The following is a 26,620-nucleotide window of genomic DNA, read 5'->3' on the forward strand; positions in this document are numbered from 1 at the left end:
AATGTTACATAGCTGTCAAAAGTATATAAGCATTAGTGGTTGCAGGATGGACACTTGTACTACTTGATGTACGAGTAGCTGCATTCGTAGTATAAGCTGAACTTCCTGTAAAAGGATCAGCAGCGCCTGTATTTTGTGGAAAATTTGATGCTGAAGCTGAACCAGGTACATAACGAGAGCCTCCAGTAAAAGGATCTGAATACCCAGTGCTCCTAGGTACTTCATTTGGATCCCGACTATTTGTAATTATGAAATTAGCTACTATGAAATTAGCTACTTGTTCAGATAAGCTTGAGGTAGATTATTTTTATGAAAAAAGTTTGTGCAACTATCAAGGATCTTCTCCTCTATTGTATGGTAATTTCAATGCAGGTGCTCCATCCTCCACATCCACCAAAATACATAATCATATTCTTTTCCTTCATGACTTTTTTGCTCCTGGGGGTTCAGGATTATCACCAACAGCTCCCATAACATCACCTACTTTTGTCCATTGTCCTTTGTCCCATTGATAGCAGCAAACACCACTTGTTTCCCTTATCAACCGTGTTTGTCCCTCACTTTACCAGGTCTCATTAATGCTTCTGGTCCAGGAAGATCAGTGACCTTAACTCTCCCCAGTGTTGACTAGCAGCTTCTTGTCTGGATTGTACTTGTGCATTGAATACATTTTGTGCATCTTCAGAGGCTTGGCGTTGAGGATCTCTTGAAAATATTCTAACTGCACCATCACTAGAACCTGTTACTAAATCCCCATTACTCAGAAAAGCAACTGCCCATGCTGATTGAGCAGGTAGGTTTATTTCATCTGTATAATTTGTTTCATCACTGGATGAGTCAATTTTCCAAAGTCTAATTTGACCACCTTCTCCGCAGTAGCAAAAACTCCAAAATTGAGATGTACTGATATGCTGTAAATATAATGATTGTGGCCATCATATATTTTTTTGCATTGTCCAGTTGCATCCAAATATCGTATTGTTGCATCATTGGCACAACTTAGTAGAGTACGTTCTGGCAATGGAGCCAAACCTCGTACACAGTCTGTATGGCCTTCAAGAGTTGCCATTCGTTCACCTTTACTTGACCAAACAATTATTGACTTATCCGCTGAACCAGTAACTAACAACCCTTCACCACCTAGGAGGGCAGCAATAGCCCAAACTGCTGCAGAGTGTCCTTTTAGTTCAATATAAGAATAAGTCCCATCATCATGTAATGTCCAAAAGCGACCAGTACTATCCCAACTTCCGCTTAGTAATGTATTTGTTGATGGACCGGCTGCTAAACAACAAACAGCACCTGTGTGACCTTTTAAAACTAGCGCTTCTGTGTATCTTCATTGTAAATACGAATTGTATTGTCATTACCACCACTCACAATTTGTTGATAACTATTCGTATTTTTTCCAAGAAAGGCCACTGCAGAAACATAACTAGAATGGTGAGATAATGAATGAGTATTAACATAGTTAGGGATTTGTTCATCAGGCTCCCAAACTTTTACACTTTTATCACGAGATCCAGAAACAATAACATTCTTTTCATTAATAGCTATTGAACGAACATCAGCCGAATGTCCAAGCAATTCAGTACTAAGCTTAAAGTCTCTTCCATCCATTATATTAACAAATTATTTTAGGTTATAAAATAAATACTAAAATATTAAAACACTATAAGTAGTAGTAAGTAGTTTTATATAAATTCTATCGAAGTCCTAATTAACAGTGGTATTAAATTTCTTATTAAATCACTGAAGTGACTGGCCACTTTTGTTAAAACTGACTCTAAAGTGTCATTTTGTTGAAACATAGAACTAAACGTAACTGTCAAATAATATTGCAAGATGGCACCTACAATTTTATTAAACTTTACACATAAGTAGTTTAATAATTTACCGATAAACAATTTTAAATATTTTATAAACTAATTACAGAAAATCATTACCCCCAGGCAATATATAACATATATTCTTAGGTTTTCATATGGCAACATCCATGTTGCTACTTTAAACCGGCCGGTACGAATGCTTGGCTTAATATTTATAAATATTATATTAAAACATTTTGTTTGATAGTATTTTCGAACTGAAACATGTATGAATGAGAATTTAAAATTAATATAAAAAATCATTTTTTTAATCAAAAAACAATACATAATACAATAACATACAATAATGCCAATACACAAAATGTTCATAGATGTGAATAATATAAAAAATGCAATAAATGAACATAAATAATAAAACAAATTAAATAATTATGACAAATAATAAATACAGAAATAATAAATTATATCTCGTTGTACAAATTATTTAGAAATAATAATAAATCGTATAATCACTTAAGCCTTGGTGTAACGAGCGCGAAATCTTCCTTGAGGATCATATTTGTTCAGGAGATCATTCCAATCTTTGCTTCTATGAGTTTGCAAATGTTTAATGACTTTCTCAGAAACTTGCTTTTGTTTCTCATTGCATTTGGCACAGTTATTTTCCAGAGCATCCGGAAGCATGGCTGTTTGAAAATAAAATCCGTTAAATCAGTTATGATTTAAAATTTAAAGTTCACACTTAATAGAAACATCAGTGATAATATATTAAAAAATGGTAATAACCATTGTTTATGATCATGTAAAGTTAACAAAAGCGATAATAATACTTTCTTTACTATTATTCGATGTTTTCAGTATAATTTTATTAATAATCAATCAGAATGTAGAATGTTTTTATCATACTATGGGCAGGTTTTCAATGGCTCCAGTAAATAAAAATATCTGTATTTTTGAGCACTTTTACAATTGAATTAGACATTTTTTCCAATCTCCTAATATTTTTTTGTTCTAGTTAAGTTTGAATATTGGAAAATCAGTTCAAATAATTAATATTTATATATATACATATATATATAATATATATATATATATATATATATATATATATATATATTATTTTTATATGTATGTTGCAAGTGGAAGTGAATGGCGTGGCCGAAGGTAAGCACAACATGAATTGACAAAGAGATTGTGAAGTAGTGAAAGCAGTTACAACATTGCCATACAATTTTTATCATAACATATTAAATAATATGTTTCATAACATCTCTACTCTCTCCGACTTTTAAGGTATAAGTGTTCATATACCTATATGGAAACGGAAGCATATAACACATATTATTTAAATGAGTTCCGAACAAGAAGACTAAGACTTTTTGGAAGAAATAGTTTTCTGGTTATTTTTCAAAAAGTGCAATATACCTGACAAAAAAATATCGATGAATGGATATAACTAGCATACACCCTACAGCATCAAAAATAAGTAACATAATTTTGGAAACATTGAAGTTTCTACTTGAAATTATATGTTCAGAGCGCAATACAATATATTAACAAATCAAGCTCATCATTTTAATTATGAAAGTATGAAAATTATTCAAATTATTCATTAGTTTACCTTTTAGTTCCCTTCCTTCGGCGGTGCAAGCACCCTTATCCTGCAAGCACTTGATGTAACTGGTCAATATACGTTCATTTCCCAAAATTTTATCGACATCAATATTATCATATTTGGATGTATATCGGTTCTGAGGCAAAGAAGCAACTACTGCTACTAAAGCCACTACTAAACAAATGCACAAATAACTCTTCATAATTAAAACAAATTGTTAACAAGTTCCGAAAATCTTTATTCAAACGATCCCCAGTTTTCGAAATCGAGAACTACCAGACCAGACAATAAGTTCCTGTATTTATATATGTCAGCACTCCCGCGACTCAGCAATATCACATGTGTATGTAAATGCAAGCTCAGCACATACAAATACGAGCTCAAGACCTACTTTGAAATATTTTAAACGTTTTCTCAATATATTTATATTGTTTATTTGAAAATCGACTTGACCGATTATAAGAAATAAACAATAAACGCAACATATTGTAGGTATACTGAAAATTGGTTTAGCAACAAAATTTGTTTACAAACATTGCATACAAAAAGGCCCAATCAGGCATTTTAGTAAAAAAAAAGATCTATAAGCATTTTTAAGCTTCATGTAATATATATTAAGACTATATTATATATTGTATGTATGGATACAATTTTTCGTCCACGTTTTTGGGCGAACGGATCAACCAATTTGAATGGTTCAAAAAACTTTTGATTCCTTTGATTGATAAGGAGATGTGCTGATTAGTTTTGGCAAAGGCAGGTCCAGCGGTTTCGGAGATACAGAGCTAAATATGCAAAAAATAGTAGTTTCTGCGAGAACTAGCGTCTGATTTGAATGATTCAAAAAACTTTCTGCTTGTTTTAACAAAATAATTGCTTTTGAGAAAAAAAATTGTTTCATTTTTTTAAAAAATTTTTTGTATATCGAAAATAATTCAGATTTTAATTGTAATTCTGACTTAAGTTCTAATATACTTTCTAGATAAATATTTTCAACTTTGCAATTCAATTTATATAATTTCTAAAAATATTAGATTAAAACATTTAATATTCCCAGAACATTTCATTACGGTACGGGAAGTTCTAGCAATTTGCCTTAGGGCATGATGCCATATACACCATGCACTTTATATTTGTTTATGACTCAAATTAAGTTTTTTTTCTGTTTTTATAGCATTACTGTTTCTGTTCCTGAATTTTCATTTTCAAAAAAAAACGTTTTTTATAAAATAAACGTGTACAAAAGACTACTGCTACTGAGTCAAGAAATTCTAATGATGTAACAAAATTATTTAATTGATAAAAAAAAAATCTGCAAAACTAAAACAATCCAAATTTTATATTTTCCGTTATATTTTTCGTAATTTTATTAATAATTTTATTGAGAAATAATTGCAACGGTCGTGAAATACATTTTGTTTCATCATATATAAACAAAACTAACTGGCATAGTTAAACGAAAAATATAAACAATATAAATCCGAAGCAATTGTACAACATAAAAGTCATTTTAGAATACAATTCCAAAAATCAATAATAAAAAATTTTCAAACGTACGGTTAAAAAAACTTTTCATAAGAATCCTGAATTATAGAGATATCAGTAGCAATTGCTTTGATAAATTTCTTTAATGAAGATTATTCTGAGTTTAGATTTTGTGTATTCTTGCATTATTTCAAATGAAATAAATATTCTTAGATTTTTATTATTGGTTGTTTTTCATAAATCGCACGGGGAACAATATTGGACAAATATTACCCTGCAGCATATGTTGATTTGAAATTATTATTAATTAAATTTATGTATATATATACCGACTTTGTTTTTTTAATCTACTAACAATAATATATTTTTTTCTATAACAAATAAAATTTCAATTTGTATCTAAAGATGATCTAAAGGCTGGTGAAGTGCATACTATTTTCCTGTGTAGTTTAAAAATATTCCATTGAAAGTTGTTCAACATTCTGAGATATTTTAAATGGCTAATTAATTACAATTTTAAATTGCTTCTTTATTATATTAGTTACTTTTCGTTTTGTAAGCAAGGTTAATTAGACCTTACAGGCAAACAAATCATTACAACAAGAATGTTTACTATAAATAATGAAAATGTATTGGATATGGTGTAATTAATATATATTTTTATAATGGTGTCTTTATTATCATCATTTTAAACCAAAATATTTTCTTATTTCAAAATGTAGATGATCATAAAATGCTGTTTATATAAATTGCCTCAAAGTGGAGTAGATTTTCTTAAAGGGGCATAGTTCGTCTAAATATATTCTCTAATATATATATATATATATATACATATATATATATATATATATATATATATATATATATATTTGTAGTTAGCCTGAACATGTTTGTCCAAACAAATTGTAGATTGTGTAAACATATTGTAGTTTGAAAATGTTTTCGTTTTTTATTATAAGCTGTGTAATTAAAATGAAGTTAATTTTAAAGAATTGAGTTCGCTAAAATCAATCGCATTCTGATTGGAAAATCTACATAATTTATTTTATTTTAAACTATCATTTATATATGAAAAATTGAAAACATATGCTTTCGGAATAAAATTATGTTTATTAAAATTATATATAAATAATGTAATAAGCATTAAAAAGAGATTTATAAAACTAAATATCATACAAAACTTGATTAAGACTCATAAGTCTAATTTATAATGAACAACAGTGCTTAATTTATGTAGCCCAGTAGAGAATGATCGGAAGGGAACTTCTTGCTCGTTTTGAATAACAACAGCCTTAGTCTCACTCCATTCTTTTGGAACATCACAATCTGCTTTAGTGTGAATCAAAACATCAAAAGAGCAAATGCAATCCAACAGTGGTAAATATGAAACAGTTGCTGAAATTTGTAGCATAACATCGCGAATTTCTTTCTGAATAACTTTTAAATCTTTTGTTGCAACTCTATTCATATCATCTACATTTTCTTTATCAGCATTTTCACTCTCAACAACAAAGTCCCACTTTTCTAAAGTCTCATCTGCAGCAACATTTTTGATTATCATTGTAATTTTATTTACTTTATCTTGTGCTAACCAATCTGCAGAACAAAAAATAGGAATTTTAGGTAAAATGAAGTAGCAATTTGAAAAATCCAAACGCTGATCTGTTACCAATAATGACTTTTGTACTAAACTCAAACTTAATTTCTGTTATGAATCTATCAGTTAAATTTGAAATCTGAACTCAATGTTGAGTCTTATTCTGATACAAAACATATCTGAAACGCAAAATGTTGACACTATGATCTTAATACTCACTTTCACACATTCATTAAGTAAAGTATAAATTGATATTAAGATTTTATTGAATGCAAAGATGCACATATCATGTTGCCACCTGATAAACTATACAGTAAGTTTTCCTGGGCTATTTAGAGAGGATCCACGTTATTTATACAGACATAAAATTTTATTTTCTAGGCAAAATATAAATAACATGAATAGTAGTTATATTAAACATTAAAGTTCATGTAGAAAATCAGATGCAAAACATTCCTAAATGCTCAAGTAATATCTAATAGCACTGCCGAACAGTGTCATTTTATTGGTTAAATGAAGTATTCGCTCATGGAATAGGTCTGAACGCTTGCATGATCAATGTTCAAGAAGATAATTGATGAGAACCTTCAATTTGGGCAATCCAGACTTTACCTCATAGTTTTATGAAGTTATAGATTATTATGAGTAATTAAATAGGAGGAATAAATATAACGTAATATTGAATGCATTCAGAAATATCACATCAAATCTAGCATAACAATCATGTTAGATAAATACCTCTGGTTTGACCCATAACAGCCTTAATAAATTCTTGTATTTTTTCATCTTGAGACATTAGAATTGACAAGCCATACTGTTGTACAGGCTTAAAGGACTCAGGTGGATAAATACCTCGTATAAATAAAATATTGTTGATTCCAAATTCTGAAATGAAAATCCAGTTTTCGAAGCAAAACAGCAAAAAAAAATCGTTATAACACTACTATATACATTTACCTAAATACTCTACAATAATTTTAGCTGAGCCTTTCAATGTGATACTATTCTTGGTTTGCTCTTTTGTTTCACAGGCAGCCATAATAAAAATTAATTTACAAAAGTTAAAACTAAGTAAAATCTAAAGAATCTAAAATCGTCCTCTCCAGTTTTAATGACAAACCGCCATTTTTGACAAAATGTATGAAATATATAAGCTGACATAACGGAATGAAGTCAGGAATAAATCACTATTTGACATATATCGATACTATCGATTTAGTGCACTGTATAGGAATCAGTTTGGCGTGTATTACACAGGGTCTTTCGTCTCTGAATGTTGGTACGTCGTTTTTTTGACGTTGTGTGATAACCATATGCTAAAAATTCATGTTCAGTTTGAATTTTTCCGTTTGCATTACTTACAAATAAAAACATTGCACAAAAGTCTTCTTTGGATAAGGTAAATATTCATTATTATATAGAGAATAGTACTTTTACAAAGTTAAGCTTTCTCAAACCAAAGTTAAGTGCAAAATGCAATAAAATTAGATTGTACAAATAATCATGTTAAAAATATATTTGAAAACAATTGCATACATTTGAGATATTTACAAATTATAAAATAATATATACGAACTATGTAACATCATTAAAATAATTCGAGGGAGTAGAAAATGGTTTTCCTGATGTTTTCCTAAAACAAAAACAAACCATTATTATTAAATAATAATATTCCAAATAATATAATCTGAATGATTTATACCTCTGTGTCTTGCTTGCTTTGGTTCTGTTAGTATTAGTAGTAATGGTAGTAACAGTTTTGGCACTTCTATCTGCAACAATTTAAAAAACATTATGTTGTTAAAAGATAATATTGAAATAAAATTTACCTGTATTAAGTCGGCTCTGTAGGGTCATAGGTTTAGGTTCAGTAACATTACTGGGCTTTACTTTTTCTGTAACACATGCAAAAAAATAGATTATATTTTATACCATATTGTCAAATATTATATACCATTTATATCATCAGGAAGAAGAAGGTCCGGGCTCAATTCACCAATGTTTCTACTTGTTGACCCATTTTCTCTTTCTCCTTGTATCACAGTCGACCTTAAAGGGAAGAGTGTACAAGGTTTGAAAGAAGTGCTTGGATTATTTTTAAGAGCTGTATTTCCAAATCTTGCTGTCATATTAGGAATTGTGCTATCACTAGTATCATTTATACGTTTCTGCATCCAATTAATCACTGAAATTATAATATGGACAGAATGAAGGTAGCTTATCTAAATATAATTAGTAACTTGAGAATATAATTATTAATAATGGTAATAATAAAATTACTATACTTACTAGTATTATTATATTCAATAGTTTTCTCTTTATCTAATAACTTTATTTTTAGATCATCAAGTTCCTTAGAATATTCTGTATTTTTATTTGAAATTTCTTTTAAACGCATGGACATATCTTTATTTTCTGCTTGTAACTTATCATTATGACTTTGCAATTGATCAATTACTTTTTCTTGTTCAAATGCAACTGCAGTTCTAAATTTTACCTAAGAAATGATATTATAAGTACAGAAATAATAGTTATTGTAAATATTTGAAAAGTTACTTTTTCTTTAAGTGCCACAATTTGTTCATTTTGTTTTGTTATTATCTCATTAGCTTTGGATAAGTCTTGACTTGTTTGATGCAAAGCTTCACGTTTATTATTAAGTTTTACCATGCAATCGGTTACTTTGCTTTCTGCTTCAGCCTTGAAAGTTTATTGAGTTATTATTAAAGATCTTAGAATGTTTTTATACTTATATCTTACAATATTTTGCTGACACGAGGTGAGTGAAGTATTTGCTTTGCTTAGTTGTTCATCTTTAATAACAAGTGTTCTTTCTAAACCCACTATTCGAGTTTTATGATTTTGAATTTGGGATTCCTTTTCACTTAATTCTCTCTGAAATCTTGATAAATCATTTTGTAAAGAGCTTTGTTGCAATCTTGAAGAATTTAATTCTTGTTCTAAACTCTTGACCCTATTATTGAGATCCCTAGTAAAAAAAAAAAAAAAAAATCATATTTTTAGTAACAAAATATTGGTAAACTTTACCTTATAGTAATTTCTAAACTAAAAATTTTATCAGACTTTGAATTTAATTCTGATTTAAGCATATCAAAATCAGATTTTTTTCTTTGTATTTCAGATTGAAGGTCATTTATTTTCAATTCATATCTATTATCTTGTTCTCTTTGCCATTTATCTCTTTCCTAAACATAAAATAAGCAAAATATTAATATTTAAACAATTCAAAAGTCAGTTAATCTTAGTTCCAACTAAACCTTAGAAACATGTTCTAGTGAAGCTGCTAATTCTTTTTTATGTTCACTTTCCGCCTTTTTCAAATCCATTTTTGTAGACTCCACACATTTTCTTAAATTTTGTAAATCCAAATCACGCTGATCTAATATCCTTCTATAATTGTCTTCTTTCGTTAGTAGGCTTTGATGCGCCTTATTCAAATCATGCTATAAGAAATTAAATATTAGCATGCATTACACTATAAATAAGTTTAGAAAATGATTTAACCCACAGTCAATTGATTTATTTTGTTCGACATGAAATTAATTAAATCACTGTCTGAGGCACGTCCTATTAGCAATTGTAAATGTATTAAACTTTTGAACTCATTTCTCACTACAAATTGTAGGCACCATTCTAACTGCCCTGTTTGTAATAACTGTAATAACCTGTAACCAATATAAAATCTCAATATTGTAGATGTAATAAATATGACTAATTTAACTCATATCTCATATGATTTAAACCTATTAGATTAATTGGTAGTTATAACATATGTTATTCTTACTTACATATCTCCTCGAGCACATTCTTCAAGTAATCTTACTACTTGTTTAGGAAACGATTCAAACGGTACTAAAATGCTTTGCTGTGTTTGAAGAATAGAATAATCTTCTCTATTCAAATCCAACGAAAACATGAATCGTGGATCACGGTCATCAATTACTGATAATTTCTAGCAAATAACATAAATTTTTAATCAATAAGAAAACTAATAATTTTTATATCAATATAAATAATACCATTGTTGTGCAAGTTGTATGGTCAATGCAAATTTTGACATCTTTATGTCCTTCTTCAGTAAGTAATTTATAATAGATCTTATAAATGCCCTCATGAAATTTATTAGTAGAACTGCTATCTTTAAAAAGTCTATCACATAACATGTTTGAAATTTCGATCATTATTATCGCATAACAAGAATATTAATATTATTTAATGATTCATTAAAAATAAACGGTCTGCAACTGTCATTTCGATAACTATGATGCTAAGATTTGATGTAAGACCGCTGTAGCGCTGAATTAATGCCGTTCTTCGCTCACTAGGGACCGAATTCTGCTAAGATTCTGTTCGAATAAAAAAAATATAAATATATGCTGTTCAAATTAACACAATTTTGTTCATTCAATCTAAAAAAAAAAAATAATAAATTGCCATTACCATTTTGAAATATATCTTGCTAAGAATTCGGTGTTAGATTACTGTTCCTGCAATATATATATGGCTCATAAGCCTAGATTAAAAATAATATAAATTTGCATCAATTTTATATTTTAATGTATTTTCTATTTTATATTGTATTCTGCTTCTTTCATTCAAAGTATATTCAAATTATTCAAATACTTATGTACATAGCACATCTTTATGAAAAATGCAATCATTTTAAGTTCGACAAATGTCCCCCATGCGCGCAAACCCTACAGCTTGAACTTTGATAACCTTTAAAATCTTTAAATCAAAACAAATTAAACAAATAAATACAATTATCTAAATTGGATTGTTGTATCAATTTTGTTTAGTTGTTGAATATTGAGATTATATAATATGGATACGGTAATGATGTTTAGATTTGAATAATGATTACATTTGAACACTCCGATATATAATGAATTTTTACAGGAGCACCCTAAAATTTAATCCCGGAACTATGCAAACAATTTTATGATTTAGGCTGGGTAACTGGAACTGGTGGTGGAATCAGCATAAAACTAGGGTCACTATACATATTATGATAATACAAAATATCATAGAAGATTTGTTCCGAAAGTTTCAAAACAATCTAAATCATTGAACAAATCTTTTATGAAACTTTATCTTTTACTCACAACATTTGAGGCACTTATAATTCTTTATGCGCAGGAATGAAATTTACATTGCACCTTCTGGTGTACAAAAGGAAAGAATTAAACCGGATGATCTTTTCATTCAGGATATTAATGGAGTAGACTTACATTTGCCTGATGTCAATAAAAAGTAACGCAATTACCATACATTTTTCATAAAACTATTTATAATATAATCATAAATTTGTATACAGATTAACTAAAAGCCAGTGTACACCATTATTTATGCTTGCATACAGAAACCATAATGCGGGTGCTGTAATACATACACATTCTTCTGCTGCAGTTTTAGTTACATTAAAATGTCCTGGAAAAGTTTTTAAATGCACTCATTTAGAAATGATAAAGGTATTCATTGATAGAATTTCAATTCACCTCACCAAGTTTTATGATCATTTTCATATTTCATATTGTTAAACCAGTTTGTTCATTAAAACAACATACGAAGTTGCTATCGATACAAAATATATTTATTGATTTTAGGGTATTTATAGCTATTCACTAAAAAGAAATTTAAGATATGATGAAGAATTGTGTGTGCCTATTATTGAAAATACACCATTTGAAAAAGATCTTGAAGAATACTTGAAAGCTGCTATGGATGAATATCCTGGTACTTCAGCAGTGTTAGTTAGAAGGCATGGACTATATGTTTGGGGTGATACATGGCAAAGAACAAAAGCAATGTAAGGGAAATATATGTGAAGATATGATTATATATATTAAATAACTAATTGGTACCTTTATACAGGACTGAATGCTATGATTATTTGTTTTCATTGGCCGTAGAGATGTGGAAATTGGGTTTGGAACCAACATCTAAACCCAAGCAATTAACAGAATGTTAATATATTCTTATCTAGTACTTCTCACTTTGAATTCTTGTAAATAAATATTTTGTAATACATGAAACTATATAAACAAATAGATTTTTATAAGATCATGCTAGTAATATACAAATACAGATTGATGCCAATTATTATAGACTTTGTTTAATTACATTGAAAACAGTTGCACAATATCATATTTTACATTAAAATTTTATACTTTATTCTGACAATTATTCATCCATGGACTTTTGTAAGCTTGAGATATAGTAGCTCGCCGTGTTACATCCGGTTCTAATAAGTGTCTATAGCAAAATATATATATTTTTTTAATTTTTAATTCATATTTGTATAATTAACTATTATGGACATATGGACATGAGCTCATGAGCAAAATGAACATGACTATCTATATATGACTATATATATATATATATATATATATATATATATATATATATATATACTCGTATATATATATATATATATATATATATATAATGATTTAGTAGATATATATATATATATATATATATATATATATGTATGAAATAACTCACACTATAAGACGTCTAACCCCAGAACTTAAATTAATATCTACAGGAAAAGCTATTGCCCCTTCTTGTTGTGCTCGTAACATCACTGCAACATTTGAATCATCAAAAGGCATTGTTGCAGTCAGCATAATAAATAATACACAGCCAATAGACCACGAATCATACATCGTTGGATTATAAGAAATACCCTAAAAAATAAAAAAAACTGAGTTGAATCATTTTCATAATAAAAGTTTAACACCTGATACAAGTCTAGTACTTTGTTTAAATATTTGTTAACTAAAATATTGTATTTACCTGTAAAATTTCTGGTGCAGCATATGCAGCAGAACCACAGAAAGTATCACTTAATAACCGATGCCCTTCTACAGATCTAACTCGTCGAGCAAATCCAAAATCAGATATCTATTAATTGGTTAGTAATGAAATAAATTTCCAACATGATAAACCAAATAATAACAAACCTTGATGTAGTCTAATGTGTGAAGCAAGATGTTCTCACATTTTAGATCACGATGTGCAATATCTAAAGAATGAAGATAAGCAACAGCTGAAAGTATCTGCCTAGGAAAAAGATTGATGTTAAGATATAAACATAATGATAAAATGTTATTTTTATATAAATTTACCTAAACAAATGTCTGGTTTTGTTTTCACAAAAAGCACCATATGATCGTATGTGCTCCAACAGATCACCATGAGCACAATAATCCATAAATATAAGGACACTAGGCCCAATGTCAATGACATCAAGTACAGATACAATATGAGGATGTGATAGTGATCGAGCTATGCTATAATTGCAGTAACATTAAAATTTATCTGATGCTTAAGTCACATCCAAAAATTCATTGATTTTTAATAAAGATTTTTTACCTAAGTTCTCTGGGTAGAAATTTGTTAACAAAATCTGGAGAGGCTCGTTTTTTCTCTATAATTTTACATGCCACTTTCTTATTATTTGATATTGCAATTTTAACTTTACAATAAGATCCTTCACCAATTCCTTTACCTAATATATAACCCAGCTTGTAAAGCTCTGAATGGATCTGAAGAAAGATGATATATAAAGTTTAAGTGATCTATAAACTCATTAAAAAAAATTACTATTATTTTTAAATATGCTTTATTTGATTCAGTATTATAAAGCATTAAAATATTTACCAGCCCTAAAACTATTTGAGATAAAATACCTGATCAATGGATCTTTGTTTAGATTTGTACGTAAGCATCATTGTCAATAAAAGTAATGATAAATTTAATTTAAAAATATTTAAATAATTATTTACAACAAATTTTTCAATAAACTGTACAACTAATTTAAAAAAAATTAAAATTTGACTATATTACATGATATAATTTATTACTGTCTTAAATAGACATAGTACACTTTTGTTTTATAAACAAAATCAATCAATGAGAAAAATTTGATGATACAAGTTAATTATACTCTCTTAATTTCTTCATATTTTTTTAAAATATGAAATTTGAAGCAAAATATAGTTGGATGTGATACGAGGCAAAAACTCAAATACCCATCAATAATAATCAAAGAAATCCATGTCCATCAGTATCTTTTTTGGATAAAGCAGAATATTGTATTCTTAGTAGTGGATGAAATCTTAAAGAATTAATTATTAATGAGTGACTATAAATCAGTTTGAGTATTGTTATACAACTCATCTCAAGTTAATATATCCCAAGTATTTTACAAATTTTATTTAATTTAGTAAATTGAAAGTGCGCCTTACAACAATAATACATAATTAGAGTACAAAGACACTTATATTTACTTTAACTCTTCTTAAGAAGGGGATTATAAACAACAACATCTCTTCCATCCATTTCTTGCTGCTCATACATCCATTTACGAAAGACTCTATATCAAATAAAAACCATAATCAATGGCATAATACATAAATAAACTACTTTAAAACAACACATTATCTTAAAAAGTTTGAAAAAAAATAAAAAATCTCACATTAGTAAAAAAATAATTAACCACCTTATATATATAAATATATCTAGACACAAGGGAATATTATAAGATTTTAGACATTAATTTTATGTAAATAAAAGTTAGTCTCGACATACCTACAGTCTGGTCCACATTTGGGAGATTTACATTTTGGACATTCCATGTGGCAACCAGGACAGTCTTGATCAAAACAATCACAAATATCAAGACCTGAATCAATATGAATACCTTCTGAATCATATACAGCTTTTCGCCTGAAGAGTGATATAATTCAATAATTAGCGGACCAATAGAAACCAATATAAATATCAAAATTTACACCTACGTGTTATAAACTTTTCGAGATAATTTTCGTTTTTCTCGAGTGCTTTTCTCTGGATCCCAATTTTCTAAAAACTTTGTATCCTTGTCTCTTAGCTTTTTTAAAATATAGTCACCCATTTTAAAAAAAATCGGCTCTTTTATAGTGATTGTTCAATTTATTAAATCGTTAAATTAAATATTTAAAAGTTAATTTAAATGACCATGGTCATCCTAGACTTAGAAAATAAAATAATTGTCTGCACCCTAGACAACTTTCATTTCATACAAAATGAATAGGGAACGGGCAAGCTCACTTCTAGCGGATTGACTTGACGACCAACAAATATGGCGGATGACACATTTATGAGTTGAATTTGCAGTCAACTAATATTTGTTTTAATGTAAAACGTACATTTTTAGGTTAGACATTTGCTGTAATTCATATTTCTTACATATTCTTTTCAATTTTTTATATAAAATTTTTTCTATGACATATTTAAAGACTTTGCTATTTTAAAGTATATATTCATATCAAATATGTTTTAAATTTCCATTTGAATTTCGCGCTTTAAATTGCACAAGTGGCCACAGACTTTTTGACACATGTTGCTAAGTTCAGTCGCCTCAATTGTCAAAGAAATTTTCAACATGTGCCATGTGCTAGCGTTAATTAAGACTTTTTAATTAAATCTTTGATTAGTTTTAATTAATTTATGCATCAAAACGTGTAATTAATTTAGTAGATCAATTTGATATAATAAATTTATCGTAAAACGTTAATTAAAAGCCAAAAAATGGGTATGTTTGGAAGTGCCTAGGTGTACCTTGAATAGTTTGATAAGTATCTCTTTCAGGGTCTCCTTTTTGAGACAGTTTTATAATTAAACAATGTATTTACAGTGCCAATGTATCCTTTAATTATATACTTGAGTAGTACCTTGTATAGTATACTACCTTGAATAGTTTGATAAGTATCTCTTTCAGGGTCTCCATTTTGAATCAGTTTTATAATTAAACCATGTATTTACAGTGCCAATGTATCCTTTAATTATATACATGCAATTATCAATAGTATAATTTATATATGTGCTTTTGTAGGTTACATTTAAGTACTTCCAACACATATCTGTTATTATCGAATTCTAAATTCACGAAAGTCTTTAATATAAGTCGTGTGTCGTGTATTGTGTAAAGACTTTACTCGGACTATTGCAACAGGTCAAATATACTTATAAAAAAGTAAAGTAATGTAGTGGTTCTAAAGTAGTGATTTTGTGTTGACTACTTGAGATTTCTGGTAGATGCTCCAGAGGTGGTTCGAGTAATGACTTAGTGTTTTGGGAGCTGCTGCAGAGGATATCTAACAATGTAAGTGTAAAGCATGTTTTATACATAGCGAGTCAAAGAATATTTTTCTGGAATTATATACAGATATTTATCGTATTATATCTGTTGCACCTATATTGTTTTAAATATTCAATATTTAACTTATATATGTATATTGATTGTTTTTTTTCCGAACAGTAACACTAATAATAAAAAACAATTTGTTTTTTGAAGATGTTTAATAACGACGTTTTGGAACTAGATACGTTCCATCATCAGGTTTATTCTGTCAAAGACTATGTTTTTTTTAACTATTGACTAACATTAATTAATGATGGTTATTACATATTATTTAGAAAAATTATAAAGAAATGGATTATGTACCAGTCTAAAGAGTAAAAAATGTATCCAAAAAAGGTTTTATATGAAATTGAGAAGCAAAAATTATTTATCTGTAATAATTTATATATCCATATCACTAATATTTCGTTAAAAACACTCGTTTTTTTTTTTTTGAGATTATTTGTAAATTTTGAATTTAAAGCAGTCAAATGATTTTGAAAATCTTTACTTCAACACAATATTGTTTGTCATCTTTAGTGAAACTATAATTTCAATTTCAAAATAAAAAGATATTACTTATAATTTATTTTCTGAAAGGAGTTTACAATTATTGACCGAGTTTGTATTACATGCTACCTTTTATGTTTGTAACAATAATATTTCTTATTTTGTATATATTTTAGTGGAATATTTTCTGGCTCGTGCATTATTAATATAATTATACATATATCTGCTGAAAATATTGTTTATATCATAATATTTGAGTCAATATCATTTTTTACTTAGTATACTTATATAATCTATTTTTTGTTTTTTCAACAACAACTATTATGCGAATAAAAGATTTTAAATTAATTTGGCAGACATATGTGTAAAAGACTTAAGTTCTTATTTAATTTGTTATGGGGAAAACATGTTGATTCAGTCTTTTTTTTATTTATTCATACAAGTGCCTTTTATACATGTTCTAAATCAATATTAAACAATAAAGTTTGTACTTCACGTATGTATCAAAGATATTGAAAGTTACATTATTATTATTCCATAAAGAGTCAATCTGAAATTTTTTTGTTCTATAATAACACTATGAGCTTACTTTGTGTTGAATTCAGAATTTTTATATAGTAAATTTCTATTACTAAATTATTAGTTAACCAATACAGCTTTTTGTATGCATCGATTACTTATTTGTTGAAGGGGTCCTAGCACTTCACCTTAGGTAACTCCTAAATTGATGGTATTTTGTTACAAATTACAAATTACAAATTACAAATTTACTTTGTTGCTTTTCTATTACACCTCTTGTTTATTATTCCACGGAAACAATTTTTAAATTGCATTTTCAGTATCAAGAATCATGTGTTTTCCCTGTAGCGATATTGACAGCATGTACATTTTTATTTATGGATAACACGATTGCTGGTTTTGATCAAAATATTTCCAATACTCAATATGACTTACCAAATTGTTGAATAATGCAGGTTTTAAAAGTTTTTCATCATAATTTTATTTTAAATTTATTCAATTATATTGCTGCATAGCTAAATGATAGATTTTTATTCTTTTATTGATAAAAACAATTTTGATCAAGACATGCAATCAAAGTTTCGAAGAGTTGACTTGAATGATTAGACAAAACATAATTTTGTTAACAAGTTTATTATTCGATTCAAATTGTAAAAATTATTTAACTCAATTTCTAAAGGATAGCAATCAGCTTTAAACAGTTTTGAAGTTTTTAATGCTCCAGTTTTTGAACATTTTTGTTTATTTCATTTTACAAGTTTTATTGAATTTCTTTGATGGCTTTTTCCAATAATTTGTTTATTATTCAAGTCAACCACACTTGTTTTTGTCTCGATTAATTGCAAAGGTTTCACATGTTTTATCAAGTCATATAAATAATTTTGATTCGATTAATATCATTTCATTTCATTTCATTGATTAATTAAATAATTCTCTCGAATAATTTTTTTTTTTTTCAAGTCCAAATTTTCTGATTATAATTCTTTCGAATAATTTTTTTTTTTCTAAGTGCTTTCAGATATTTTTTTTTCTAAGTCCAAATTTTCTGATTATAATTCTTTCGAATAATTTTTTTTTTTTCGAAGTCCTTTCAGATAATTTTTTTTTCTAAGTCCAAATTTTCTGAAACCTTTTCAATTAAGACAGACGAGTTATTTATGCATGCTGTATTATCCCAAAGCCAACATTCGAATGAATGAGGCTCACATTGAATATTTCACGACGAGAAAATTTTATTGGGGCAAAGTTAAAAATTTTAACTAAGTCCCAGTAATTTTTTCTCGTTGTGAAAATTTCAACGTGGACTTCATTTCATTCGAGTGTTGGTTTTGGGAATTGGTGTGAGGGAACACTAAAAAACATAAAAAAGTTTCAACGCTGAACAGAAAAGAGAAAAATTGATCTGGGACTTAGGGGGGTTTTTTTTAGGTCCTCCACCTCCCCTTCTCCCTCCTCCTCCTCCTTTTTCCCTTTTTTTTCCCCTTTTTTCGCTTTTTTTTCACATTTTTTTCCTTTTTTGTTGTTGTTTTTTTCGCATGTTGTCATTTTTGGGTAGATTTTCGGGTTTGGCATGGATCTTCCGCAATGTGTCCCTCTGCGTGTGACCTGTCGCATCATGAACCTCAGGTTGACCATCACTTTGTGTGTTCGTTTCAGGACCCACCGCGCCTGCCAACAGCCAGTCACCAGCACTGCTCCATTTTTTCTGCTTCAGAGTTCGTCGTCGTTGCCTGCAGTTGGGCTCGATCCGTCTTACCTTGTGCCTCCAGAGTGATTTCACCGAGTATGCGGTCTCTTAAACCACTCGGCTATATGAGTTATTGATGATAAAAGTTATTTTTATTCCTATATTGTATTAATATTGAATTTAAATAAAGAATATGTATCATACACATCTCTCTTATTCATCATCTGCCTCTACCCCTCTCTTTCCCGTGGTTCTTCCTGTACCATCGTCATCTCTCGCTTTATGTACCTCTCTTACAGTCAAGTGCGAAGCTTGAGTTTTTCAGAAATATTCTAAGTGTCAAGGTCGAAATGCGACACCTGAATTTAATATTTTGAACTAATATTTGATAACTATGAAAAACTATACATTCTATTTTTTGTGCCTCTTCTGGAATCGAACCGAGACACGCTGAGCAACCGTAGTGGTCACTTAACGATCTCGGCCAATTGGTTCTACAAAACCGTAGTCTTTTTTAAAAATATAAAGTGTTATTTTCAAACTGAAAGATATAAGTTTCCTAAAAATGTTGTATGCCAAATGTGCGAATGGCCGAGGTCGTAAAGATACGGTTTAGGCCAGAATAACAATTCGAGGTTCCCCAGTTCGAACCTCATTTATATAAAAAAAAAATGAATTCAATAATTTTTCTAACTGTGTAAATAAATAAGATATATTGATAAATAATTAAATTTATTGAGTGTCAGTAGTACAAAAATCGACATAATATATATGCATATATAATATATATATATAATATATATATATATATATATATAAATGTATGTGTATGTGTATATATATATATATATACATATATAAATATATATATATATATATATATGTATATACATGTATATTGTTTTGCAATGGCACACGCCCTGAAGCTCATCAATCAGGATAATTTCGTCCATTTCATCAAAAAGACTTTGTTCAATTAGTTGTCGATTATATTTTCCTTCTACTATAGGGGAGACCCAGGTTGTAAAGTTCTTTTTAAGACATTCTTATAAGTCATAAGCACCTGTAATAAGAATAAATTTTCTTCTGAGGATATACGTCATAAATAGTATTATATGTTACTTAATACTAGATTAGTAACATTAAATATGTGTAAGTACAGCCGAATAATAAATCATTTTTATTAATCTAATAATTTGATATCATTTATCTATATTGAGTCCATAAATAGTAGTTTAAACAAAAGCGTGAATATCAGTCTATGGTTTTAATATGGTTTATAATTTATTAATCTGAATTTTATATATTTTTTTACTAATATGCCTGGAAAAACATTTTAAAGTTATTTGACAAAATATAAAAAAAAATATCCAAAATCAATTATAGCCAATTATTAAACTCAATTTTAGTAAATTTTATCTAGGTTTTACTAATGTAAATAAATTTAAGTGCACATATTTAAAATTCTCTAGTTTATACTAAAATAAACAAATGAAAGTGTCCCGAATAAAATTTTCAAAATACTTGACAAAATGTGAAAAAAATTCCTACAACCAAATATTGAAAATTAGGAAAATATTAAGGTCAGCGTTTCGACTAGAACAAAATTTCCAAGTTATTCGATAAGACCTCACATATTGATACTTATTCGCATTTCAACTACAAATTATTCAAATTGTTGATATCCAAGTGTATAAAACAATTTATACTAAATACTAGTTAATTTTACCAAGTTTATACAAAAATAAACAAATGAGTGTGTCCGGTACAAAATTTCTAAGTTATTTACAAACTGTAAAAAATATAAATGTAAATGTCGCATATTGCAAATTACTAAAAATTAATCAAAATATGCAAAAGTATTTCAAATTTAGTAAAATGTATTTAATAAAAACATGAATAGAACAGCTGTTAGCTTGCTAAAATCATTGTTCTTCTTTTGACTAACATTTTAATGTATATCGAGTTACTGTAGAAGTATCAAATCTTAACAAAATATAGATAATTTAATTTTGTGCAAACTTCCTAAATATTTCATTAACATTGGACAAACAAATGATTTGTATTTTATCAATTACATTATATAATTGATTTAGTTAGAAATGGCACTTATGATTCAAAAGAAAAAACATTACTTACAAAGAGCATATATATTTTTTGACCCATTTGTGATGTAGATATTGAATTATTAATAACAACTGTACTTATATTAACTATTATTGGTATAAAAATCAATACACTAATATTTGTTTTCAAAGAAAACATTCAAAAACTTATTTCCTTGTATACATTTTGTGCACACTTTTTGTTTGAGCAATGAAAAAAGTATTTTCCTCTTTTGAAATATTTCTTATTTTGAATAGTTTTAAAAAAGTAAGAAAAAATTAACTAAACCTGAGCTATTCACTTAATTATTAGACATTTCTTTAATTCATTAACATTTTTAAAACACATTTGAAAATAAACCTGTCACAACAGACACTTTTAACCTGAAAACAACTGTCAACAAAATTTTGACGTTTGAGTTTGACATTTCTACAATATAATTCAATTCTGACGTTTAAAGTAACAAATTCATGTATTAAAAATTGAAAATGTATTTAACAAATATTTGTTTAGAATTATGCCCAACACTTTTCACACTTAACTTTAAATCTATTTAAATTTATGATATGGATATATATTATTACACAATGAACTTTTCAACCAAGTCTCAGACAACAGACTGTTGGTTTATTTTAAAAATATTTACAACCGAAATTAAACATAGAGCATAGAATAAAATGACAACGAGCACCACAGAGCAAAACAGAACTGAAAAGTGACATGTCGTATGTCGAACAAGTTCCTGTTCCTACGCATTTCGACCTGACTGAGTCATCCCCTCTATTACACGCATAGTCCCTATGGCGGTGTAATATTTATCCATTTTATAAAACATTCATTTATACCATCGTCATTTATTTGTTACTGGATCTGTGAAATAATAAGTGGCTAGAGCGCATTAATAGTAGGCAATAAGATGTCGTCGACCGACTTTTATATCCGTTATTACATCGGACACAAAGGAAAATTCGGCCACGAATTTCTTGAATTTGAGTTTAGACCGGACGGAAAACTGCGTTATGCGAACAATTCCAATTACAAAAATGATACAATGATTCGAAAAGAAGCTTATGTCAGGAACTGCGTGATGGAAGAGCTGAAAAGAATAATACATGATTCTGAAATAATGCAGGAAGACGATTCTCAATGGCCTCAACCTGATCGTGTAGGAAGACAAGAACTTGAAATTGTCATTGGTGATGAACACATATCCTTCACTACTTCTAAGACTGGATCATTAGTAGATGTTAATCAATCAAGAGATCCAGAAGGACTAAGATGCTTTTATTATTTAGTACAAGATTTGAAATGTTTAGTATTTTCATTAATTGGTCTTCATTTTAAAATCAAACCAATATAATTTATTAACTAAGAATAAAACAATATTTACTGTAAACAATTGGATAAGAATAAATTGTATTGAATAAAGTATTTCATTAAACTTATTTTCAAGTTCTACTTTATCATCTCACTTCAATTTCGATAATAGCACATTAGTTCTGTTAGCTTTTAAACATTTTTGGTTCAAATACACTTCATAAGTAATAATACATCAATATTGCTTTATAAATGACCTAAAAATAAATTAGTTCCTTTTTTTTTATTACATTTAACTAGAACATTAGGATATTTGTATGACTCAAATTGTAGTGTCTTAAATAAAACAAAAAAATCCTCTTAACAATATATTTGCACCAATATGTGCTATAACACAAATAATATAGCATTAAATCGAATTTAAAAGTTAAACAACTCGCAATTTTACTGAAGAATATTGACTAGCTTAATATTATGAATTACAATTTCGATCTCAATATATACAGCACTTTGGCACAACCAAACATATTAATGTAACTAAGATATATTAAATATTACTAAAAATTAAGTACAGAAAATAATAATTTGAATTTTTCTAATTTATGATAAGGAATGTTTTTTTACAGTGATATGAAAAGCTAGATTCTGTTGATAATATGTACATAATACTTTATACTAATAAAATTACCAATCTAAGTTGTTAAATAAATTAAAATAAATATTTGAATACTTAGAGCTCATACAAATGCAATTTATCATGACTTATGGAAACATTCTGAGTGTGTAACATATTGCTTATGTTCAGCTTTAACTGAAATAAAGAAATACACAAAATACTTGTAGAGCAGTATAAAAGTTTACACTGTAGAAAAATATACTTGTATTCGCTTTAACATATATTTTGCTGATGTATACGTATATAAATACACATACATACACACACACATATGTTTGTGTTCGATAACTTTTTTCTGTTCATTCAATATCATTAACATAAATATTAACTTGTTACAACATTATTTCATTATTTTATTTCAAATTTATTGTGCTACCTCAGATGTAATTTTTAATAATAAACTTAACTTATTTTATTGACTAGAATCTGGATTCTGTAAAACAACTAAATTTAATGTAGGTTCCCTAAATTATATTTTCGATGTGTCTAGAAAGACTTAAATGACTGCTCTAGAACTTGCACAAGCTTACCTATAAACCATTTTTTTTTATTTTCTATTTATTAAGATTTATTTCTATTTGAATGGAATTATTTTCATTTGCCAGCAAATTTCATTCATAAGCTTTATTTATTGACCAAATTAAAATAAATTTAAGACACTTATTAAGTTTACTTTTTTATCATTTTGTAACCTTTAAGTGGTATAAAAATAAATTGGTTGGTTTTAAATTTTGAGGGAATTATATTATATATATATATATATATATATATATATAAATATATTAGGGTGGTCCTTAATATGGGCATTTTCGAATTTCCTTGCTCCCAAGGGCTAAAATGGTTCCAAATTGATAAAAAACAATTCTCAGAAAGTTTTAGCTCTTAATACTAACTTTTAGATAGTGCGCAATTCAATTAAACTTTGTATGAAAATATCATGAAAAAATTTTTGAAAATTAAAAAAAAATTTTTTTAGGTATAACATAGCGACAAATTTTGAATAAAACTTATTCATTTGTTTGCTAAATTATATCTAAAAGCATTTTTAAAATTTTTGAAATTTTTTTCATGCTATTTACATACAAAATTTGGATTGAATTGTGCACTATCTAAAAGTTAAAAAACTTTCAGGGAATTGTTTTTTTGTCAATTTGGAACCATTTGAGTCCTTGAGAGCAAGAAAATTCGAAAATGCCCATATTAAGGACCACTCTAATATATATATATATATATATAAGTTTTTTTAATAAAACTTTCTAAAAATTTAATTATTTAGGCAATATCTTGATTATACTATTATTGTTCTGAACATTACTAAATTTTCAATATAATGTAATTTAAAACCAAAATTTAATCTATTTTAAAAACCCAATGATAATGTTTTCCCCAATTCATCTTTATAATAGTATCATATATTATCATTTAAAATTAAAAATCATGATACTTATCACATTATATGCCAATAGATTTCTAAGATTGCTTCAAAAAACGCTCTCCGCTGATCGGGATAAATGCACAGGATGTGAAGGACTTCTAGCTAACCGTTTCTTTGGTAATTTTTCTAATGTGTTTAGTAGTTGTGTGAAATCTGGTCTGTTTCCACAATGATAAGACCAACAATGCATCAAGATATCCTAAAGTAAAGATATAACATTAGATTTTAAATCTATAAAAAAAACAGTATTGTAAACTATGATTTTCAAATTATGGCTATAATGAATTTTAAAATTGAGTTCAATTTATTGTAAATACCAAACCAATGTAACAAAAATTTATAGCTTCAGTCAACAGTAAATTACCATACCTTAACATCACGTGATGCTTGTAAATTGGCTAAGGTTTGTTTCATTCCTCGGCCAACTTGCCATATTATTGCTTCTGGTGGTTGTCCCTTGAACGGCCACTCCCCACACAATAATTCATACCATACAGTTCTAGAATAATTAGTATGAGTTATGATTTTGCTCTTGTCTAAAACAAAATCAGCATATTTAAAATTACCCGAATGCATAAACATCTGAAGCCTGCGTAAAAGGAAGTTCCTTCTCATGACATTTTTGATGTGCTCTTAAACTACGTATCACTTCAGGGGCTAAATAACACAACCAACCAGTCGGTATTCCTAAACTGTCATTTTTGCTAAAAAAACATTTTTAATTAATATTTATGAAACAATGCATTTAATTTCAAGTATAATGTATTACCTATTTCCATAACAAAGTTTAGTAACACTGAATAGGCCAAAGTCTGTGATCACAACTTTACCATTTTCCAAAAATATATTCTTACTCTTCAAATCCTTATGTACAATACCTCGAGCATGTAAATATCCCATTCCCTACAAGCAGAAAATAAAATAAAGTTTCTATAATAGATATTCAACACAAGAACAATATAAGTTATAAATGCCATTTTGCCTTAAGAAAAGTTATATAATATACAAAGATAAAAAAATAATAATGATATTTACCTGGGCTATCTGTTGTGCAACCAGTGTAGTTCTATTCATGTTAAATTTATCTTTACGCAAGTGTATGTGTGTGTAAAGTGTCATGCCTTTGCACAAGGCAGTTACAATCGCCAAATGAGGAGGCTTCATGCAGGCACCCATAAATAGCACAACATTTTCATGTCGAGTTTTGCGGAACGTTGAAACCTAGAAATAATATAAATAAATATTTCCATAATAATAAATCAATAGCAAATAAATTTTTCAAAATTTCACCTCTAATTTGAATGCATCCAAAGATTTTTTTTCATTCACATAATCAATTGTTGTATCAAGCACTTTGATAGCTACATCACCGTGCCAATTTCCTCTGTGAACGGTTCCAAATCTACCTTTACCAATAACATCAGACAGATGCAGTTCGTCATAAGGTATATCCCATTCTCGCATAGAAAGCTGTGTGAAAATTTACACAAATTAATTAAACTAAATATCTTTCTATAGTATAACAATATTTTTGTCAGATTGTATTAACTCTATTCTAAAAACAAATATGTTACTAACGCTATTTTGCCTAGGCCATCTTAATTCTCCGGCATTAGTTTCTCCGTCAACACTATCTACTCGTACGGGGG

The 26,620-nt window shown here is 28.0% G+C and overlaps 9 protein-coding genes across 9 annotated transcripts in view; 2 read left to right on the forward strand and 7 right to left on the reverse strand.

Moving 5' to 3' along the window:
- Nucleotides 1-7,639, reverse strand: part of LOC113370682 (mitotic spindle assembly checkpoint protein MAD2A-like) — a 10,448-nt gene extending 2,809 nt beyond the window's left edge. The window contains exon 1 of the mRNA XM_026611375.1: nucleotides 7,605-7,639. The gene's annotated coding sequence lies outside the window, so the exon portion shown is untranslated. The remainder of the gene's footprint in view (nucleotides 1-7,604) is intronic.
- On the reverse strand, nucleotides 332-1,763 carry LOC113370418 (phospholipase A-2-activating protein-like). The gene is given in 7 exon segments (XM_026611083.1): nucleotides 332-396; nucleotides 399-435; nucleotides 437-561; nucleotides 564-623; nucleotides 626-911; nucleotides 965-1,332; nucleotides 1,335-1,763. Coding segments are annotated over 7 exon segments (1,227 nt in total). The 5' UTR covers nucleotides 1,621-1,763.
- Nucleotides 2,343-3,646, reverse strand: LOC113370684 (ejaculatory bulb-specific protein 3-like). Its single transcript, XM_026611377.1, has 2 exons — nucleotides 3,451-3,646; nucleotides 2,343-2,515 (listed from the first exon to the last, which is right to left on the reverse strand). The coding sequence occupies exons 1-2, from the start codon at nucleotides 3,644-3,646 to the stop codon at nucleotides 2,343-2,345; spliced, it is 369 nt and encodes a 122-aa protein (XP_026467162.1).
- LOC113370681 (mitotic spindle assembly checkpoint protein MAD2A-like) lies at nucleotides 6,026-7,633 on the reverse strand. Its single transcript, XM_026611374.1, has 3 exons — nucleotides 7,484-7,633; nucleotides 7,265-7,411; nucleotides 6,026-6,525 (listed from the first exon to the last, which is right to left on the reverse strand). The coding sequence occupies exons 1-3, from the start codon at nucleotides 7,563-7,565 to the stop codon at nucleotides 6,122-6,124; spliced, it is 633 nt and encodes a 210-aa protein (XP_026467159.1). The 5' UTR covers nucleotides 7,566-7,633; the 3' UTR covers nucleotides 6,026-6,121.
- Nucleotides 7,640-8,021: 382 nt separating the features above from the next.
- LOC113370631 (spindle assembly abnormal protein 6 homolog) lies at nucleotides 8,022-10,893 on the reverse strand. The gene is made up of 12 exons (XM_026611322.1): nucleotides 10,567-10,893; nucleotides 10,336-10,499; nucleotides 10,056-10,212; nucleotides 9,805-9,990; nucleotides 9,575-9,732; nucleotides 9,287-9,515; nucleotides 9,083-9,226; nucleotides 8,816-9,023; nucleotides 8,481-8,711; nucleotides 8,356-8,421; nucleotides 8,229-8,298; nucleotides 8,022-8,159 (listed from the first exon to the last, which is right to left on the reverse strand). Exons 1-12 carry the CDS (start codon nucleotides 10,726-10,728, stop codon nucleotides 8,102-8,104), a joined length of 1,833 nt encoding a protein of 610 aa, XP_026467107.1. The 5' UTR covers nucleotides 10,729-10,893; the 3' UTR covers nucleotides 8,022-8,101.
- Nucleotides 10,894-11,463: 570 nt separating this feature from the next.
- Nucleotides 11,464-12,639, forward strand: LOC113370062 (probable methylthioribulose-1-phosphate dehydratase; the record flags this gene model as incomplete). The annotated part of the gene is made up of 5 exons (XM_026610722.1): nucleotides 11,464-11,540; nucleotides 11,687-11,800; nucleotides 11,865-12,018; nucleotides 12,154-12,356; nucleotides 12,422-12,639. Coding segments are annotated over 5 exons (645 nt in total), but the record flags the coding sequence as incomplete, so codon positions are not given.
- Nucleotides 12,640-12,647: 8 nt separating this feature from the next.
- On the reverse strand, nucleotides 12,648-15,499 carry LOC113370060 (testis-specific serine/threonine-protein kinase 6-like). The gene is made up of 9 exons (XM_026610721.1): nucleotides 15,358-15,499; nucleotides 15,149-15,286; nucleotides 14,848-14,933; nucleotides 13,931-14,103; nucleotides 13,684-13,848; nucleotides 13,519-13,618; nucleotides 13,352-13,459; nucleotides 13,058-13,242; nucleotides 12,648-12,802 (listed from the first exon to the last, which is right to left on the reverse strand). Exons 2-9 carry the CDS (start codon nucleotides 15,270-15,272, stop codon nucleotides 12,712-12,714), a joined length of 1,032 nt encoding a protein of 343 aa, XP_026466506.1. The 5' UTR covers nucleotides 15,273-15,286; nucleotides 15,358-15,499; the 3' UTR covers nucleotides 12,648-12,711.
- A 6,793-nt stretch (nucleotides 15,500-22,292) lies between these two features.
- Nucleotides 22,293-22,992, forward strand: LOC113370328 (protein mago nashi). Its single transcript, XM_026610997.1, has one exon. It carries the CDS (start codon nucleotides 22,460-22,462, stop codon nucleotides 22,901-22,903), a length of 444 nt encoding a protein of 147 aa, XP_026466782.1. The 5' UTR covers nucleotides 22,293-22,459; the 3' UTR covers nucleotides 22,904-22,992.
- Nucleotides 22,993-25,017: 2,025 nt separating this feature from the next.
- The window catches only part of LOC113369879 (kinase suppressor of Ras 2), a 7,159-nt gene continuing 5,556 nt past the window's right edge, over nucleotides 25,018-26,620 (reverse strand). The window contains exons 10-15 of the mRNA XM_026610484.1: nucleotides 26,262-26,441; nucleotides 26,007-26,192; nucleotides 25,741-25,874; nucleotides 25,538-25,675; nucleotides 25,341-25,470; nucleotides 25,018-25,170 (exon numbers count right to left, since the gene is read on the reverse strand). Of these exons, the coding sequence (XP_026466269.1) occupies nucleotides 25,018-25,170; nucleotides 25,341-25,470; nucleotides 25,538-25,675; nucleotides 25,741-25,874; nucleotides 26,007-26,192; nucleotides 26,262-26,441 (921 nt within the window). The remainder of the gene's footprint in view (nucleotides 25,171-25,340; nucleotides 25,471-25,537; nucleotides 25,676-25,740; nucleotides 25,875-26,006; nucleotides 26,193-26,261; nucleotides 26,442-26,620) is intronic.

This window comes from Ctenocephalides felis, unplaced genomic scaffold (genome assembly GCF_003426905.1).
Source record: "Ctenocephalides felis isolate EL2017-DRISC unplaced genomic scaffold, ASM342690v1 CF-g0.4_SCAFFOLD_01492, whole genome shotgun sequence".
Taxonomy (NCBI): domain Eukaryota; kingdom Metazoa; phylum Arthropoda; class Insecta; order Siphonaptera; family Pulicidae; genus Ctenocephalides; species Ctenocephalides felis.